Genomic DNA, 17,245 nt, shown 5'->3' on the forward strand with positions numbered 1-17,245 from the left:
TGAGGGCTGGGCACACCCTCCCAGGGGCTCTGGAGGCAGCTCCGGGGAGCGGGGAGACCAGGGGCCCTGGGGTGAATTCTTTTTTTTTTTTTTTTTTTAAGGTAGCTGAAAATTTTATTAGAAAATTAAAATTTAGAACTATACAGTAGGGACTTCCTTGGTGGCGCAGTGGTTAAGAATCCGCCTGCAAATACAGGGAACATGGGTTCGAGCCCCGGTCCAGGAAGATCCCACATGCCACGGAGCAACTAAGCCCGTGCGCCACAACTAGTGAGCCTGTGCTCTAGAGCCCATGAGCCACAACTACTGAGCCCATGTGCCACAACTGTGGAAGCCCTTGCGCCTAGAGCCTGTGCTCCACAACAAGAGAAGCCACCGCAATAAGAAGCCCGTGCACCGCAATGAAGAGTAGCCCCCACTCGCTGCAACTAGAGAAAGCCTGCACACAGCAACGAAGACCCAACGCAGCCAAAAATAAATAAATAAATAAATTTATAAAAAAAAAAAAAGAACTATACAGTAGGTTCGCATTAGTTACCTATCTTATACACAGTATCAATAGTGTATATGTGTCAATCCCAATCTGCCAATTCCTCCCACCCTCTTCCTTCCCTATTGGTGTCCATACATTTGTTCTCTCTGTCTGTGTCTCTATTTCTGCTTTACAAATAAGATCATCGGAGGAATGGATAAAGATGTGGCACATATATACAATGCAATATTACTCAGCCATAAAAAGGAACGAAATCCAGGGTTAACTCTTACACTTGCTGTGTGAGCCTGAGCAAGTCACCCACACTCTCGGAACCAACTGTGTGTGGACGGGGCAGGCAGCAGATGCTGTGGACCCCGTTCCCGCTTCTCCTAAGTCACTGCTGGGTTTGCCTGCAGCTGAGGCTACTGTGGACCCTGACTGCATCCACCACGGGTATCAGCTACTCCCAGCTTTTCTCCTGGAGCCTTTCCCTGCCTCCTGGGAGCGTCCTCAGCCTGCGTGCAGGCTGGCCCCAAAGTGTCAGGGATTTAAGCCCACAGGGAAAGACCCGTACCAGCGACTGATGGAAGGTGGTGAGTACATACACCTGGCTTCCTCGTTCCCGGTGGGGACAACTCAGTGTTGCCCAGGGTGGCAAGATGCTGGTCAATTGAGCATCAATGCATCCTTATTGGATTGCTTCCTCTTCCCCTCCTACAGCTGCACCTCCTCACTTGTTTCCTGAGATCATCTCTCAAAAAATTGTCAGTACCCAAGTCCCATCAGGGTCTACTTTTGGGACAACCCAGACTGAGACAGGAGCTCATATACTTTTCTTTTAAAGTACTCACTACCTTGATAAGGAGAAATTATTGCTAGTGTGATTGTTATCACTATCATAAAAAAGCTGAAATTGGGTTAATTAATCCTAGTGAAGAACAGTCCTGTGACAGATCAGGGGAATTTGGGAGTCTCTTCGGTCACAGAGTTGGAGCCCCACGGATGGTCAGTCTAAGATTCCTCAGCTGTCTTTCCATATAACTGATCTCCTTTCTGGAAGTGGCCTCCTTTGGAGGTGAGATGCTCAAAGGTTCTTGCACTAGAAACATAATACAGGAAACTACATTTGAGGAGTGCATGGTATAATGGAAGGACTCCAGACTTCGGGAATAAACCTATTTGGGTTAGAATTCTGCTTCTATGCTTAGTGGTCAGGAGAGCTTGGGAAATTTTTTCAAATACTTGAAGTCTCATTGTCATTGTGGGTGGGTTTAAATAAGACCATGTAGGAAAACACTGGGCACAGTGCCTGAACCATGATACTAGCTCCCTTTCTCCGGCCCTTTGTCTTTGTTAATGTCCTCCCTGGACATGGCTTTTATTTTGGAGCATAAAATGCTGTGTATTTTTTTTTAATTTTTATTTATCTTATTTATTTATTTTTGGCTGCGTTGGGTCTTCGTTGCTGCATGTGGGCTTTTCTCTAGCTGCGGTGAGCAGGGGCTACTCTTCGTTGCGGTGCATGGGCTTCTCATTGCAGTGGCTTCTCTTGTTGCGGAGCACAGGCTCTAGGCACATGGGCTTTGGTAGTTGTGGCTCACGGGCTATAGAGTGCAGGCTCAGTAGTTGTGGCACACGGGCTTTGTTGCTCTGCGGCATGTGGGATCTTCCCGGGCCAGGGCTCGAACCCATGTCCCCTGCATTGGCAGGTGGATTCTTAAACACTGCGCCACCAGGGAAGCCCATGGTGTGTATTTTTAAACACACATCTTGCAGAATACATCTACAAAAAGATGCTGGTCATACACCCAGCTCAGAGCCAAGCCTTGGTTCTACGTTGCCCTTGGAACCAAGGCAATGAACCTGGGAGGGCTTGCTGGAGCTCCCCTGCAGCTCATTGATAAAGGCAATACTTTCCCAAGGAACTTAAAAATATACACATAAACAGTCTCATGGACCGTGTGTGCTCTGCGTGGACTCTGGCCACGGAGATCCAGTGATGGTGCAGGGGCGGGGGGTCCCCAGCACCAGGCTCTGGGGAAATCATCCAATGTGGTGGAAAGCAGGCATTAGGCCGACTTTGGAGATGTGAGTACGGCAAGCCACTACCTGGACCTCTCAAAGAAGATGCCACTTACTCAGAACAGGGTCAGAAACATAACAGGTGAGCTGATAAATGATTAATGATCACATGGGCTCCAGCCCCTGGGCAGAAAGCTACATGGGTAGACTAAAGGTCCAGTTGTGGGTAAGGAATTTGAACTTTCTGAACTCATTATCCTTACCTGTACAATGGGGATATGACTTCCTACCTTGAAGAGTTGCTGTGAAGATAAATATAGACACACACTCATATACGTTGTACATTTACAAATGTCTAGACCAGTGCTGGCCAACAGCACTACCAATTCCTGCAAGGACGAAAATGTTCTGTATCTGTGCTAATACAGTAGCCACTGGCCACATGTGGCTTTTGGGCACTCGAAATGTGACAGGTATGAGTGAGGAACTGAATTTTTAATTAATTAAATTTAATTTTAGTGATCAATTTAAATTTATTTAATTTCACTAAATAGCCACACGTGGCTAGTTGCTTCTGTTTTGTATAGCACAGATCTAATCGTTGAGAAAATAATTGGAATTTTGCCATCCACCTGGGCAGGTTGGCATGGGAACAAGCACACACACCTGTTAGGATTCACAAATTGTCCTAGAAACCTTGGGGTTGGGGTGTGTGCCAGGGTCGGAGGCCCCTCCAGGGACCCCTGGGCCCCCGGGAGTCTGGCTTGTTTAGCGCCTGGGGGACTTGCCGGCTCCCCAAACTCCCATCCCCACCTGCCCGCTGAGGGCGTGGGGCCCTGGGGAGAGGACATTCAACTGCACTCTTCTTGGAATGTTAAGTCACTTTGAAATTGACTTGAATTGTGAATTCCAGAGGCAGCAAGCTTGGTAGAGAAAAAAGAACACCACCCCCTCTCACAGGCAACCTGGCGTCGGGAGAGCCGGGGAGCAGCTCTCGTGGATGTTTCTTACCCTCTTCTTGTTGCTTTGAATGTTCTGACTTTCCTCCAGTGACATATATTGCTTTTAGAAGAAAAGGAATACAACTCATTCTTATTTTAAAAGAACAGGGACAGGTGTTCAGGAAAAGTCAGTTTATCAGAAGGTTGCAGTAGGAGGTGGTTGTTTGCGGAACCAAAGAGGCTCTTCAGAGACCCTGATCTAGCCACACAGCCACGTTTGGGAACACACTCGCTGCTGAAAATGCGGCACCCATCAAAAGGTGTGGGCTCTCTGCACTTTCAGAAATAAGCACAGAAGCCTGGGGCTCAAGTCCTATAAAGACAAACATGGCTTATATCTTTGTCTTACTGCATGTTGGTGCAAAATGAGGGCTCAGTGACTTTGTGCCTAGAAATAGGCGTTGCTTCCCAGGGGGCCCTTGGAATGCCCTTTGGGTTCTCAATCCTCAGCCGTATGATAAAAACAGTTATGAAGCTGTAGTTGTTTTGCTAGAATAATAATAGTAACAATGGCAGCTGCCCTTTCCCGAGTCTCTAAAACACCTGCCATGTGGTAGTCACTGAAGAACACTCAACAGGGGTCACTCGATGTTTGCTCTTCCCCATGTCACAGTGTCAGGTGGGCATTAACCCACACAGAAGACACTGCAGCTCAGAAGTGACCAGTCCACAGCCACCCGGCCAGCACGGTGTGGCCGAGCACACCCTCTGCTCTCTCTACTATGTGGCTTCAGGCATTCAGATCAGGCTTTAACGTTGATCTGCAAATTCACTTAAAATCCAGAGTTCGCCACAGTCTTCAAGGAGCTGAGTGAACAGGGGACGGTGGAAGTGGCCTGCGCCTGACAGCGTGCTCTGGGGACACGCTGGCCGATGGGGCGGCCTGGGCTTCCTCTGCTCACGGCCCTTGGCTGGTCCAGCACAGATGCTCACAGCCCGTTCCATTTTTCCCTTTTATTTTAGTCAAGCATCCTTTACAGACTCTCCCGATAAAGTCTCTTTAGAAAATTGCTTTTAGAATTGACTGCTTCTCTGGGAAGATGAGTGCTGAGGAAACGCATAACCCTGATGGTTGCCACTCACCCGCTCAGAGGCCGTTTCTGTGCAGCCCTGCATAGAAAGTGGCAGCTGTCAAGCCTGCAGACCCCTGCAGACCCCGTCCCAGCCCCTGAGAAGTTGGATTCCTGGTGATAAGGCTTCCTCTGCCAGAGGCATAAGCTGGCCTGGGCATTGCCCTCAGGACCCCCTGCCCAGCCTCTGAGTTCTTCCATGAGCACATCTGCCCCAGACCTCACTCACCTGCATCTGAGAACAATTCAGGTGTGGGTGGACGAGGGGACACAGAGCCCTTCCAACAAGGCTGCCTGCCCCCTGCACCTGAATCTCCCTGGCTGGTCTGGTGGTCCTATTGCCACCGTGTAGACATCTTCCTTGTGCCCAGGTGATGCTGGCTAAATGTTCATTCATTTATTCATTCCACAAATATTGATCCCTTGACCACTAAGTTCCAGGTGCTGTTCTAGGCCCTGAGGACACACCAGCAAACGAGACAGACTAGGTCCCTGTCCTCCTGGAGCCCAGCTGAGTTAGTGCTGAAATAGTTCTTGAGTTTCCTTTCATTAAAATAATGCTGCTGAGACCACCCACAAATCTCAGTCTTCTGGACCTTACCCCAAACCTTAGAAATCAGAACCTCTGTGGGGTGGGGCGTTGACATACGTATTTTCACACACCAACCAAGAAATTCCTCTATACTTTAAATTTTAAAAATTGCTGTCACAGTATATGTGTACATGTGTGTTTTGTTTGGAATAAAATTGTCTCAACTAACAGAAGGTCATTTGTGGAAGGTAAATTCTCAACGGATTTGCATAAAAACCTGTAAGAAATATGTTTTCTATATAGACAAGAACATCTACAGATATTGTGAAATAAATTTAACCTAGTGAATCAACTGAAATATAATAAAAGACTTTTCCAGATTAAAAAAAAAATAATGCTGCTGACATTGGATAAGTTCCCAGTTAGTTGTGAGCCATTGAGACGGTCACATCTCAGGGCCTCAGATTCCTTAACTAAAATGAGGCGTCAGACAGCCTATTTCCAGTGTTGCCTCTGGCTCCAAATTCCAACCTGTACCTGGATTATGACAGAATGTTCAGTGCACTCGGAATTGGGAGAGAAACGGTCATTCATCTCGGCATACGTTCCGCGTCTCCCTCCCTCCTCCGCCCCCCAGAAGCACAGGGCGTGAGGATCAACAGAGACCCATTGTGCTTGTCCAGGGCAATTGCGGAGAACAAGGTCTGATATCAAGGTGAACCTCGACTAAGCAGGCCCCAGCGCCCGTTCCTCTAAATACTGCAACCGTGCCACCTTCCTGTTAATCTCGAATGTAGCCAGGATGCAACTAACTGTACATCCTGCGCTGGTCACACTGCCCATGGTCCCCAACTGCTGTGGCCCAGCGTCCGCAAAGGTGCAGACGCTGTAAGTCTTCCCCTTGGCAATCCCTCTTTGTAAATCTCTCCCTCTTTGCAATAAGGGAAAGAAGTTCCAGGCCCCAGGGCTTTGTAGACTGGATACTTTGGAGTTGTGCAACACTGCAGCTCTGCCTGGAAGCTGGTTGTCCCTGAATCAAATCCAGTGCATCTCGGGATGATGCAGAGAGGGAATCTGTTATGGTCACCAGTGCAGTGGCACCATCTCTGGGTATTTTCCACAAACAGCAGTAGAACTGCTGCCCCCACTTACTCAGGGTCCTGCACGGAGCCTCCCACACAGTGGAACCTCTCGGGCACAGTTTTCCAGTCTTTGGCCATTTTCACCATGGCGCCTGCATCAAGCACCCCGTAGCCAAAGAGGTGATTAAACTCCAAGCCGACCCCGTTCCTCCGCCACTGATGGACCTCGTCATGAAGCTGGTTCCGTTTGGAGGTGAGCACAGTCAGATGCTGCATGTCTCTCCAGGTCAGACCCAGGCTGGGTACCGGAGGCAGAGTGTTTGAGAGCAAGGGCGGGGGAAGAGGGGGGAGAGAGAGGGAGAGAGACACAATGACTAAGGTAGGACATAGATCCCTGGTAAGATGTTGAGACATCTATGAACCCACAAGTCAAGGGAGGATTTCCATGCACTACTGAGAATATAGGTATAGATATATGTCAATTAAAAATATCTTGCCTTTCTTACTTAAACACATTTCAATTGCGATATCTAACACACACTGGAATGGCTAAAATGAAAAAGACTGACAATACCAAGTGTTGACAAAGATGTGGAGCAACTGGGTACTTTGGTGATGGAAGTGTAAGTTATTGCAAACACTTTGGAAAATGGTTTGGCTCTATCTTCAAATGTTGCCCATGTGCTTAAGCTATGGCCCAGAAGTTCCATTTTTAGGTATGTATCCAACAAAAATGTGTGTACATATTCACCAGACATATACGTATTGGAATGTTCATAGGCCTAAATTATGAAGTCCTCAAATGCCCATCCACAGTAAAGTGAATAAACCAATTGAGGTGTGTTTATAGGAGGTGGAACACTGCACTGCAATGAGAATGAACTATAGCTACTCAGAATAACAGGGATCTCACAATTGTGTGAATCTCACAATAAGAATTCTGACCGAAAGAAGCCAGACACAGAGGAGAACATACTGTATGGTTCCATTTGTTTAAAGTATAAAAAGAGGCACAATGAATTTGTGCTGTCAGAAGCCAGGTTAGTGGTTGGTCTTGGGGTGGCAGTGCCTGTAAGGGACACAGGGGGCTGCTGGGTGCTGACAGAGTTCTGTTTCTTGATCTGGGTGTTGGCTATGCAGGAGTGTTCCATGTGGGGACATGAACTGTCAGTTCTTCAAGGGCAGAGACAACAGCTTCAGCATATTTGTCTCCCAGTGCCCAGGACAGCCCTCGGCACACTCTTCGTTCAGCAAATAGACAAGTTTGCTTGCAGACTTGTCTTTGGAAATTAATGTCTAATAGTCTGTGCTATTGACATTAGTGTCAATGTCTGTGCTTTTCAAAGTGTAAGTCATGACCCGTTTGTGGGCTAGGAGGTCAACTGATTGCACAGGCTATGTATCTTGGCTGCACAGTAAAACTGTCTGGTGGGGACATTTAAAACCCCTCTGCTCAGGCCACATCTCAGACTATTTAAATCAGAATCTCTGGGAGTGGGACCCAGGCTTTGGAGATTGTTAACACTTGCCAGGTCATTCCAGTAGACAGCTGAGGTTGAGAACCAGAGATTTAATGGATGGGGCTATCACAAGTGGAATAGAACAGAAAAGAATAACAGTGTGCACGTAATATGGGAAACTCTGTGTGTGTGTGTGTGTTTGCACGCACTTGTGTGTGTGGTATTGTGGTATGTGTTTGGGTTGCAATGCAAAATTAATTTCTCACTGAGAGTCACGGTCACAAAAGTTGGAAAACCCTGCACTACGGTTCTCCTTAGAATCAAATGATTCAAAGAACACCATCACTCATTTGATAAAATCTCAACACAGGCAGCATTCATTGGTTCAAAGCTTCAAAACAGAGTCAAAAGATGATAGTGATTCATATGTTCTTGAAATGCAGACCTTCAAGTTCTTTTCCCATTTAGGTTTGTACATAATATTGAGCAGAGGGAAGTCCAGGAAGACCTTCAGCTATTGAAGAGAAAGTTTCAAGGAAGGTCCATGCTTATTTGACAAATGTAGGAACATATCTTGGACATATGCTCCCCTGGACATATGGACCAGGTGAACAGTGTGAAATTTCCTGAAGTTGATTATGGCCAAAAGCTCAGTGTTTTGCTGGAATAGGATTCTGAATTCATTTAACTCAAAAGTGTTGATAAACAAGGATATGGTGACCTCAAGGTGATCCAAGGGCTGGCTGGCAGGTGGAGCATCTCTCATCTTTGCTAGGGTTTCTGCTGCAAAAATGAGCCATGCTTCTAACCCCACTAGACGTTTCTCCACGGATTTATTCTCATCGGGTCCATAAGAGAGAAAGAATGTGTTAGAACAAGGATGTTCTACTTCTAAAATAAATCAGAGGGGGCTCCATACTCCAATGTCACTGAATTTGTGACACCATTTGAACAACCATTTGCTTATGTCTGAAAAGTAAAACAGAGTCCCTCTTATTTCCCCATTCTGAGCAACTTCTGAATTGACCGAAGATACTATTGCGTAAAATAATTATTTCATCAACGTGCTTTAGGCTTTAATCCTACCATAGCAGCTCAAGGATTGTAGGTGATACCTATTAAATAATAAAAAATAAATTTACAGAATATCTACAATATAAAAGTCACTGTGTTCAGTGCTACAGGACAAGGAACATGACATTTTCTCAAATATTTTATATAATAGCTGGGAAAGTAAGACAGATATATGGAAAGGTATCGTGTCCAGGCTCCGCACTAGTTCCGGGCAGGTCGTAGGAAGGTCCCTGCCCTCTCAGAGACTACAGCCCGGGGGACAGACAGACAACTCAATATTTTAAAAGGTGGGGGGCTGTCATGCCAGGGGAGCCAACAGTGGAACCCTGAGTTATCCCAGCCAGGGAGTCTCACAGACTGTGGTCCTGCATCAGAACCTCATGGGGACTCGTGACAGATATGGATTCTTGGCCTCAACCTCAGGTCTCTGGAATCGGCCTCCTGGAGGCTGTGGGTCTGAGGATGTGCACTCAAGACAGAGCGCAGGTGATGCTTCTGCACACGGGGTTTGAGAACACGGGTCTGAGATGGCGGTTCACAACCTCGTCTGCACATGTGAACCAACGTGAACACAATGACGAAGTCAGACAGGACTCAGAGATGCTGATCCCATGGGCCTGTCCAAGCATCTGCCAAAGGCTCCAGCAAACCTGCTCGGGGTGGGGGGTGGGGGGGATGGTGGTTCCTAACTTCCTGGAGGCACTGGGGGTGCTTGTTAAAACTGCAGCTTCTGGGGACTCTGAGTCTGTGGACCTGGCGTGGGCTTGGGTATCTGTTCTTAGCAAGCACTCCAGGGATTCTGATCAGCGGCAGATTTGAGAAACTCTGGTCCAGGGGGTCAGCAAGGGTCTCTCAGGAAGCAGTATTTTTAGCTAAGGTCAAAGGGACGAGTGGGAGTGACTGAGTAAACACAGGGAAGGGGAGTTCCTAGGCAGAGAAGGTTCTGGAAGGAAGGATCTAGAGGCGGGAGAAGGCACGTATCAGCACAGGAGGTTGGGAGCCCTGCGTGAGTCAGGGAGGTAGAGCCAGGAACAGAGGCGGAGAGGATGACACAGTAGAACGTAGAGACTTTATCTTAGTGACAGACAGGAAGGGCAGAGAGACCCGTGATCCAATCTCCAGAAACATCACCAGGGAGAAGGAATCAAGACATGGGATTGGAAAGCAGGACCACACTAGTCAGCGGATGCTGCAGGAACCTGGCCCACGAACAAGCGACCACGAGGAACGAGCCGGGAGCTGTAACAAGGCCATGTGCGAGGAACCCGCCGTGAACTATCAGTGAAAACGGTGACATCTGTGCAGCTGGCAGGGCACCTATTGGCTGGGTCCAATCGCTCATAGGACCCTGTGATGTTCCGGGGTAAACGTTCAGCTGTCAGCAGACTGGTCCTAGGCCACTTGGGATGGGCCATCTGCCTCTTGGTTCAGAGAGAACGTCCCCGGAGGTCAAAGCCAAACCCAGGACTTCTAGATAAGATGTGAGGACAGGCCAGGGCTCCAAGGAGAGAGGTCACTCAGGGCCTGGCCAAGGTGGCAGCCATCTTGAGCAAGAGAGTGTGGGATCTTGGAAAAACCAGTGTGAAGCCCAGGGAGAGACTGGCCCCGCATGGCTGGAAGAGGAATCTTGCACCAAGGAGACCTCAGGATGGGCTGTTTCCTGAGCCTCTAAAGCTGGTCCTGGCAAGTGAGTTTTTGCCTATGAATGATCCATAGAACCGTATCTCCTACAGAGCCCTGCACTTATGGTTGGGTTGGTGTACTAACTTCCCACTGGTGCAAAATAGTGACCTCTTTTTTCTTTTTTTTTTTTTGAGTTCCCTATTTGTGAGGATTACCCCCTGAAAGACCATTGTTTTTCAGAGTTCTTCTATTTATGGTATCAAATTCTCTGGAACCCAATTCACATTTTCCTCCTGATAATCAAGACAGCAAAGGGAATTTAAGGAGAGAACAGCTACAAAACTACATTTCCCATCCTCCCTTGCAGTCTGGGGTGGCCATGTGACAGTTCTGGCCAATAAGAAATAAGTCCCTGGGTGATTTTTTGAAAAACTTTTAAACAGGGATCACTCAGCTGGTGGATTTCTTTTTTCCCTTTGCTTTTCCCCTCTTCCTGCCTGGCATGTAAACATGATGGCTGGAGCTCCCATGGCATCTAGATAACATGAAGGTGTAGAAGAACAGAAATCTAGAGACAGAGTCCCCGATTCTCAGTGGCCACTCTGCACTTGCCCAGGGTCCTCACCTCTGTATTATCTTCTGCATGACAGAAAAATAAACTCCTTCATAAGAAACTTATTAAATTAAATTAATATTCTATTTTAAATATATTGTTATTATGCTATTAAGAAAAAAAAGAAAAGAAAAGAAAAATAAACTCCTGTCTCGGTTTAGCTGTTGTTTTTGGATTCCCTGTTTTCAGTCTAATACAGGCACCTAGTCAGAGGCAGGGTCCGATGTTCATATTCCGCAAACGGCACCTGAGTGCTAGGTTCACAGAGCCCTTGCCGTACTTCTGGATGCCACACCCTCCAGGCCACAGACCAGCGCGGGGCTGGCTGCTCTTGTAGTCCCTGAAAAAGGCATTGAAAAGACAGATTCCTGGGTCATTCATCCCTACGGATGTGATTCAGTGACTTTTGGCTGAGTCTTGGGAATCTATCATTTTCAAAACTCCCCAGTGCTCAACTTCACTAGTTATCAGGGAAATAAAAATTAAAACTACAGTGCAATTCCATGGAATACCCACAAGAATGGCTAAAGTGTAGAAGACAGATAATAGCAAATGTTGGCAAGGATGTGGAACAGCTGTAACTCTCATACACTGCTGGAGGGAGTGTCAGCAAGTGCACCAACTCTGGAAAACTGCTAGACCTGCACCTATGTATACCTCATGACCCAGCTTTTTGACTCCCTAATATACATCAAACAGAAATGCGTCCACACCTTCACCAAAAGACATGTACAAGAATGCTCACAGCAATGTTACTCACAATAGCCCCAGTGTGGAAACAACCCAAATATCCACTTAAACAATGGAGTAATATTCAACAACAAGTATGAACCACCTATAAGCACACACAGCAGCATGGAGGAATCTCTCAGACATAATCTTGAACCAAAGAGTACATACTGAGACTTAGGTAGTGGTCTGTTTCCTGATTTGGGTGCTGGTTACATGGATCTGTTAACTTTACAAGAAGTCTTTGAGCTGTACCTAATATTTGCGCACTTTTCTCTGTATCTAGCAGACTTTGATAGAGCTCGCATGAAAAAATCCATCCCTTGGAAGGTCAGTTTTGGAAACACTGTTCTAGTTCAGTATATGGGCCGCTTTACTATGGATGGTTCTCCTGGGTCACAAGTTTGCCTCTTTTGACATCTACCCCTCAAACCCAGCTCAGCCCTCTTGAACCACCCAGAAAGACTGGGGTCATGGAGAGAACCCCAAATATCTGAAGGCAGCAGTAACACCCCACTAAAGAAATTCTCTGGAATTTCTCTAATATCGATCTCACTGGGAAATGTGAGCAATGTTCCCGACAACTCAAGAAGGCATTTTCAAGCATTTGGCAGAAAAGCGTTTTATGAGATTAAACAACAAGGTGATGACTGGTCAGGACAGAGGCGTGGTTTCCCTTTGTCCCCTGGAGCCATGGGGGTGGTCATTCTCCCTCTTCCATGGTCCCGATGGGAATGCATTTGTTTACTGTATTCAAGTTGCTTTGGAAAAGCTTTCTTATTGGACCTCTGGGTGGGAAACAGCCCTCGACTGCTGCCACATATGTCACCAAGGACTCCCAGCTGCCTCGTCTGAAGATAAAGAGAGATGAACTGTAGGAAGTGTTCCTGGAGGGTCTTTCCCTCCTCCGCCCTCCGGGCTCTCTCCTGGGGCTATTTCATGCTGAGCAGTGGTTTCAGCTCTTGGCTGTTGGAGCCTCTTGGCCCACAGAGAAGCCTTGGAGTTTACTTTCCCAGGTGGGGCTCTTAGCCAACGGCCGAACAGCACAAGAATATGGCAGCCCAGCTCCCTTGCCTTGATGTGGAACAAACTCTGAGGCATAATTTACCCTCCAGAGCTCTCCCTGGGATCAGGCTGAGGCCAGAACTTCTGAAATCGCATCCTTGCTCAGCTTCTTCCGCACCCCTAACCTGCTTCCTCTCCTCCCCAGTGGTCCCTGCCGGGAGCCCTCTCTTAATAAATCGCTTGCATCAAACTCTAATCTCAGGGTGTGTTTCCAACTCAGGTGATTGGTGTTCTGAGGAATTTTTGAGGACTGGCTCCCAAGATGGGCTTGAACCACCTACCACCAGGTATCATTTTTTCCCTCTTTAGGGCAATAGAGAGCACTCAATTCATGACCATTGCTCCAAAACAAAGTGTGCCTAAGTGGTGATTGCATTCTTTTCTGTAAGGAAATCTGCAAGTGTGCTGAAGAATGGAGAATAATTAGTGCAGAGCCCATGAATCTGTTTAAAGTTCCAGCAGCCTGCTCCATTACTTTGATGTATGTAAGGGGTCACTCTGTAGGCATATAGGCCTGGGAAAGTGACTTTTTGCTTGCCAGAATCTAAGGAGACTTTGAGTCAGGTTCTGCCCTCTTAGATTTAAGGGGAGACCAGGAACCCCTTCTTGTTCCCTGTCCTCTGTGAGGCTCTATGGCAGGCAGCAGCCCCCCTCTGTTTGTCTGCTCCCAGCTGCAGTGAGCGAGGCCAGCTCAGACTCCAGGACCCAACAGGCCCTGAGAGGAACAGATTCATGTTCAGGAAATGCACATAATATGAGAGTAAGTTTTGGTCTCTGTGCTTAATAGGAAGGCTTTGACCAGTGTCCATCTCCTCTTTCCTAAAATGTCCAACTGACTTTTGTTAAAAGAATCAAAGCTTGGCCTGGTCCAAAAGAGAAGTCACTCCCAATTTGGGGCCTTATCTGTAAAAGGAGAATAATGATGTCTTTTCTGCTTAAAGGCAGAGGGGTTGGACTAGATAATCTTTTGAAGTCCTTTCCTATTCTAGGAATCAGCTCTTACCTCCTTTGCAAGTCAAAAAATGCACTGCATATGTGGAGAGTCAAGCAGGGCTGCCTGAAGGATGATGCTAGAAGCTCCGGTTGCCTAGCAATGGCTGACAGGGACGGGAACTCAGCTTCCCTTCCCCAGGAGCCTGAATTCAACTTCTTATAAGTTGCTGGTTCTGTATTCTCGGATAATTCCCTGCCTAGCGGGCATTTGCACTTACACCACATGGGTGGTGCCTGAAGCCACAAGTTCATTGTTCAAAGCCAAGGCCAGCCTCTGGTTTGCACTAAGAGAAGACAGGGGAGTGGGTGGGCAGGGACCTCTGCTGATGCTCAAATCCAAGGTGGGTCCAGCTGTACCTCTGCGGAGGTGGTGAGAACAGAGGGGATGGTCTCCCCTCTTTGGTAGCTGGATGGTTTCCCAGCAAAGCCCATTTCTTGGTCTACGTTGTGTGACTTCGCCCACCTTGTCTCAGTGTTAAAATGAGTTCAGCCTTATAAGTTAACAAATCTGGAGCGAGAGCGTCCTGTTTAACACATGTTCTGAAAACCTTGCTGGATACCCGGCTTGGCAATGGTTTTCCTTCATTTAGCTGTTTGGGAGTATTATTAGAGTAAAACAGCCATGGGATCCACAAAAGATGAAAGGGTGTTTTCACCAAGAAAACATCTATGTGCCCCTATGCGTGGTTGGATGTTGGGCTCTTGTGCTCTCTCAGGGATGTAGTTTTGTGGTATGTGTGTGTGTGTGTGTGTATGTGTGTGTGTGTGTGTGTGTGTGTATCATTTAGCAATGCCCACCAGAGTTCATTGGCCCTAACTATTTACTGATTCTCACACCCACTTTTGCCTCTGTGAACACCTGGTATTGGGTGGGGAGACATGTCTCAGTCCACCCTACAGAACCGGCCCTTGGTCCCGAGCTGGAAACATACTTAGCCTCTAAAGCCAGTGCAAACACTCCAGCTGCCTCAGGAGCAGCCGCGGATGTCCCAGAATGTCTCAGGGTGCAGTTGCCGTACAAATCTGTGGTTGCCTGGAGGGGAAGATAGGGAGTAATGAGTGAGTCGCACTGCTTTAAACCCAAAACGACATGGAGCAGAGGATTTTCTGTTTCTTTTACTTAAACTCTGCCTTGTTCTGAAGAAGATTAAGACGAAGGTAAGGATAAGCTTAGCACCCATGTATCTATTTTGCCATGCATTTTATCTGAGTTTCCTAGTAGCCCGTGCAAAAAGGGAAACACAATCAGTTATAGTTACAGTATCCACAAGATAAAAGCAAGTCAATTGTTCAGAGAAGCATATCTGCAGCTATTCTAGAGACCAGAGAGACATTTATCTTTTGGATCCTAAAAGGAAACGTCATAGGTGGAAAGTGACAAGCCAATATCACCACCATAGTCAAAGCAATGGCGAATTTTGTTGCATTGGGATTGGCTCGGAAAGCTCAGGGCCAGTCCATCAGCAATTTCTTTTCCCTTCAGGAAAAAGGGTGGCATTCCCAAAGAGGAAAGACAAAACGAGCTCAGCCACAGTTTGCCTGGAGGGACAGGTCATTAAAGAGAAAGTGTTACATTCTCTACATCTAAAATCCACGGAGAGAGTCTGGAACACACTGAGCAACACATCTGATACAGGAGTGATCACCCCACGGGAGGCTGATCAACTGAGTTTTAAAGGATTTTACAAAGAGAAAATCCCCATTTGCAGTGTTTGCGAGAGCCAGGGTTTTCATTAAGATCATTTATAAACCACGAGAATACTCCTTCCTCCTGTTTGTCTGTAGGCTCCTCAAGTGGGCCTATTATTTTGGGGGACAAAGTATCAGGGAGGTTTAAAAGCATCTACTTGCGGAAAATGACAATATTCAAAGAGAACTCAAGGCTCCTCCCCAGCCGTCGTAGAAAGAGAGTCATAGACAGGCGTTGAGGACAAAGTGACACCATTGGGAGGCTCTTGGGGCAGGGAGGGGGAGCTTCTAGGGGGAGGAGAAGCCTTACAAACAGAACAGGGTTGGGGCCGCTCTCACTCGTCCCTTTCTGCCCATGTAGCTTGTAGGATGAGAGAGGCGAAACCTCCTTCTGCGTGGGAGGAGCTGACACGATCTCCGTCCTCCCCAAGACCAGGGGAAGCCCCAGGCTCATGGAGGGAGTCAGGCTAAGGTCTGTGTCTCCTGTAGGTAAAGGGCTTCTCCTGGGTCACGTGAGAGCCTGGCCAGCTGGTCAGGTGGAGCCCAGGCAGGCACTTGGGACTGCAGGACTAGCTGGTATTGGTGACTGTGTTCCTCCCAACCCCAGAGGAGGCGGAGGCCGGGCAGGATGTATCTCAGCGGGACTCCTGAACCAACCACTAGATTCCAGGCTTGGAAGACTGAGGAAAGGCCCCTATGTGAGTGAAATATCCAGAGAGAGGAAGAGATCCAAAAATGTTCGTTATGCTCTACGGACATATATTTCTAGGGACCTTGGAAAATTCACTATGAAACCTTGGTGCCCAGGAAGGAAGAGGCGCTCAAAGCGCAATAAATAAGTTTGTGATTCCTAACCTTTTTGTTTTCTCAGTCATGGACCCATTTTAAAATACGCTGGAACACACGACTCTTCCTTTGAGAAGACACACATGTGCCCAATTTGGGGGGTTTTATGGCCCCAGAAAAGTCCGTCCATGGATGCTAGTTTTAAATTACTGTAATAAATGGATGAGTTCTTGGCACAGATGGGTGCAGGTGTGATGCCCCAGTTCTTAATATTAGTTATCGTTAGAAGTGACGTGCTGGGGGCAAACCAGCGTTCATCATTATTTGTAAGCCAAAACAATGAACAAGAAAATCGATGGAACATGAGCGGGAAGGAGGTCATCACGTTCTCGTTTATCGTAGGTCTCTACCTTGATAACAAGGCATCATCAGCCTGGAAGAGGGTGGATCTCCCCCCCTGGGGATAGGCGCTGACTCTTTGAGGGAAGGGGGGCGGGGAGCTCCTCCTCCCATGACGTCACTGTGTCTGCACATGACGTCAGGAGTGTCCGCCCACCCGGCCTCGCACTCACCACGCCGGCCTCGGGGTTGCGCTTGCGCCCGTTGCTGAAGGTGGAGGCCAGGGTGGAGGAGCAGCTCTCATCGTACAGGGCGGTCCTGCCGTCGTTGATGGCCGAGTTGATGGAGATGGTCCACATGCTGGAGGCGTAGCCGTCGCAGTTGCAGTCGTCGTAGCTGCCGCCGTCCCCTGAGGCCCACACGTAGATGCTGCCTTTGCCCCCTCGGCCCTGGTTGGGGGGGGGAGCGACAGGGAGAGATGCGCGGGCTGCAGGGGGTCCCGCCGGGGCTGGGGTCGGGGTCCGGGTGGGGACCTGGGCTTCTTCAGCAGCTGAGCGCAAGGACTGGCTTCCTTTCTATCTGCCCTTGAAAACCACTATCCTACTGGCCGGGCACCGTGAGAATCTTTCTTTTCAGGAAGGATTCAATAGAAAAGTCATCCGAATTTACAATTTAAGCTGGGGATAACAAAG

General features: G+C 47.9%; 1 protein-coding gene across 1 annotated transcript in view; it reads right to left on the minus strand.

Moving 5' to 3' along the window:
- The window catches only part of PCSK2 (proprotein convertase subtilisin/kexin type 2), a 216,948-nt gene that overhangs the window by 3,648 nt on the left and 196,055 nt on the right, over positions 1-17,245 (minus strand). Inside the window, exons 9-11 of the mRNA XM_082361545.1 lie at positions 16,787-17,002; positions 14,672-14,772; positions 6,253-6,480 (exon numbers count right to left, since the gene is read on the minus strand). Coding sequence (XP_082217671.1) covers positions 6,253-6,480; positions 14,672-14,772; positions 16,787-17,002 — 545 coding nt within the window. The remainder of the gene's footprint in view (positions 1-6,252; positions 6,481-14,671; positions 14,773-16,786; positions 17,003-17,245) is intronic.

The sequence above is a fragment of the Balaenoptera borealis genome (assembly GCF_965194805.1).
Source record: "Balaenoptera borealis genome assembly, chromosome: 16".
Lineage (NCBI taxonomy): Eukaryota > Metazoa > Chordata > Mammalia > Artiodactyla > Balaenopteridae > Balaenoptera > Balaenoptera borealis.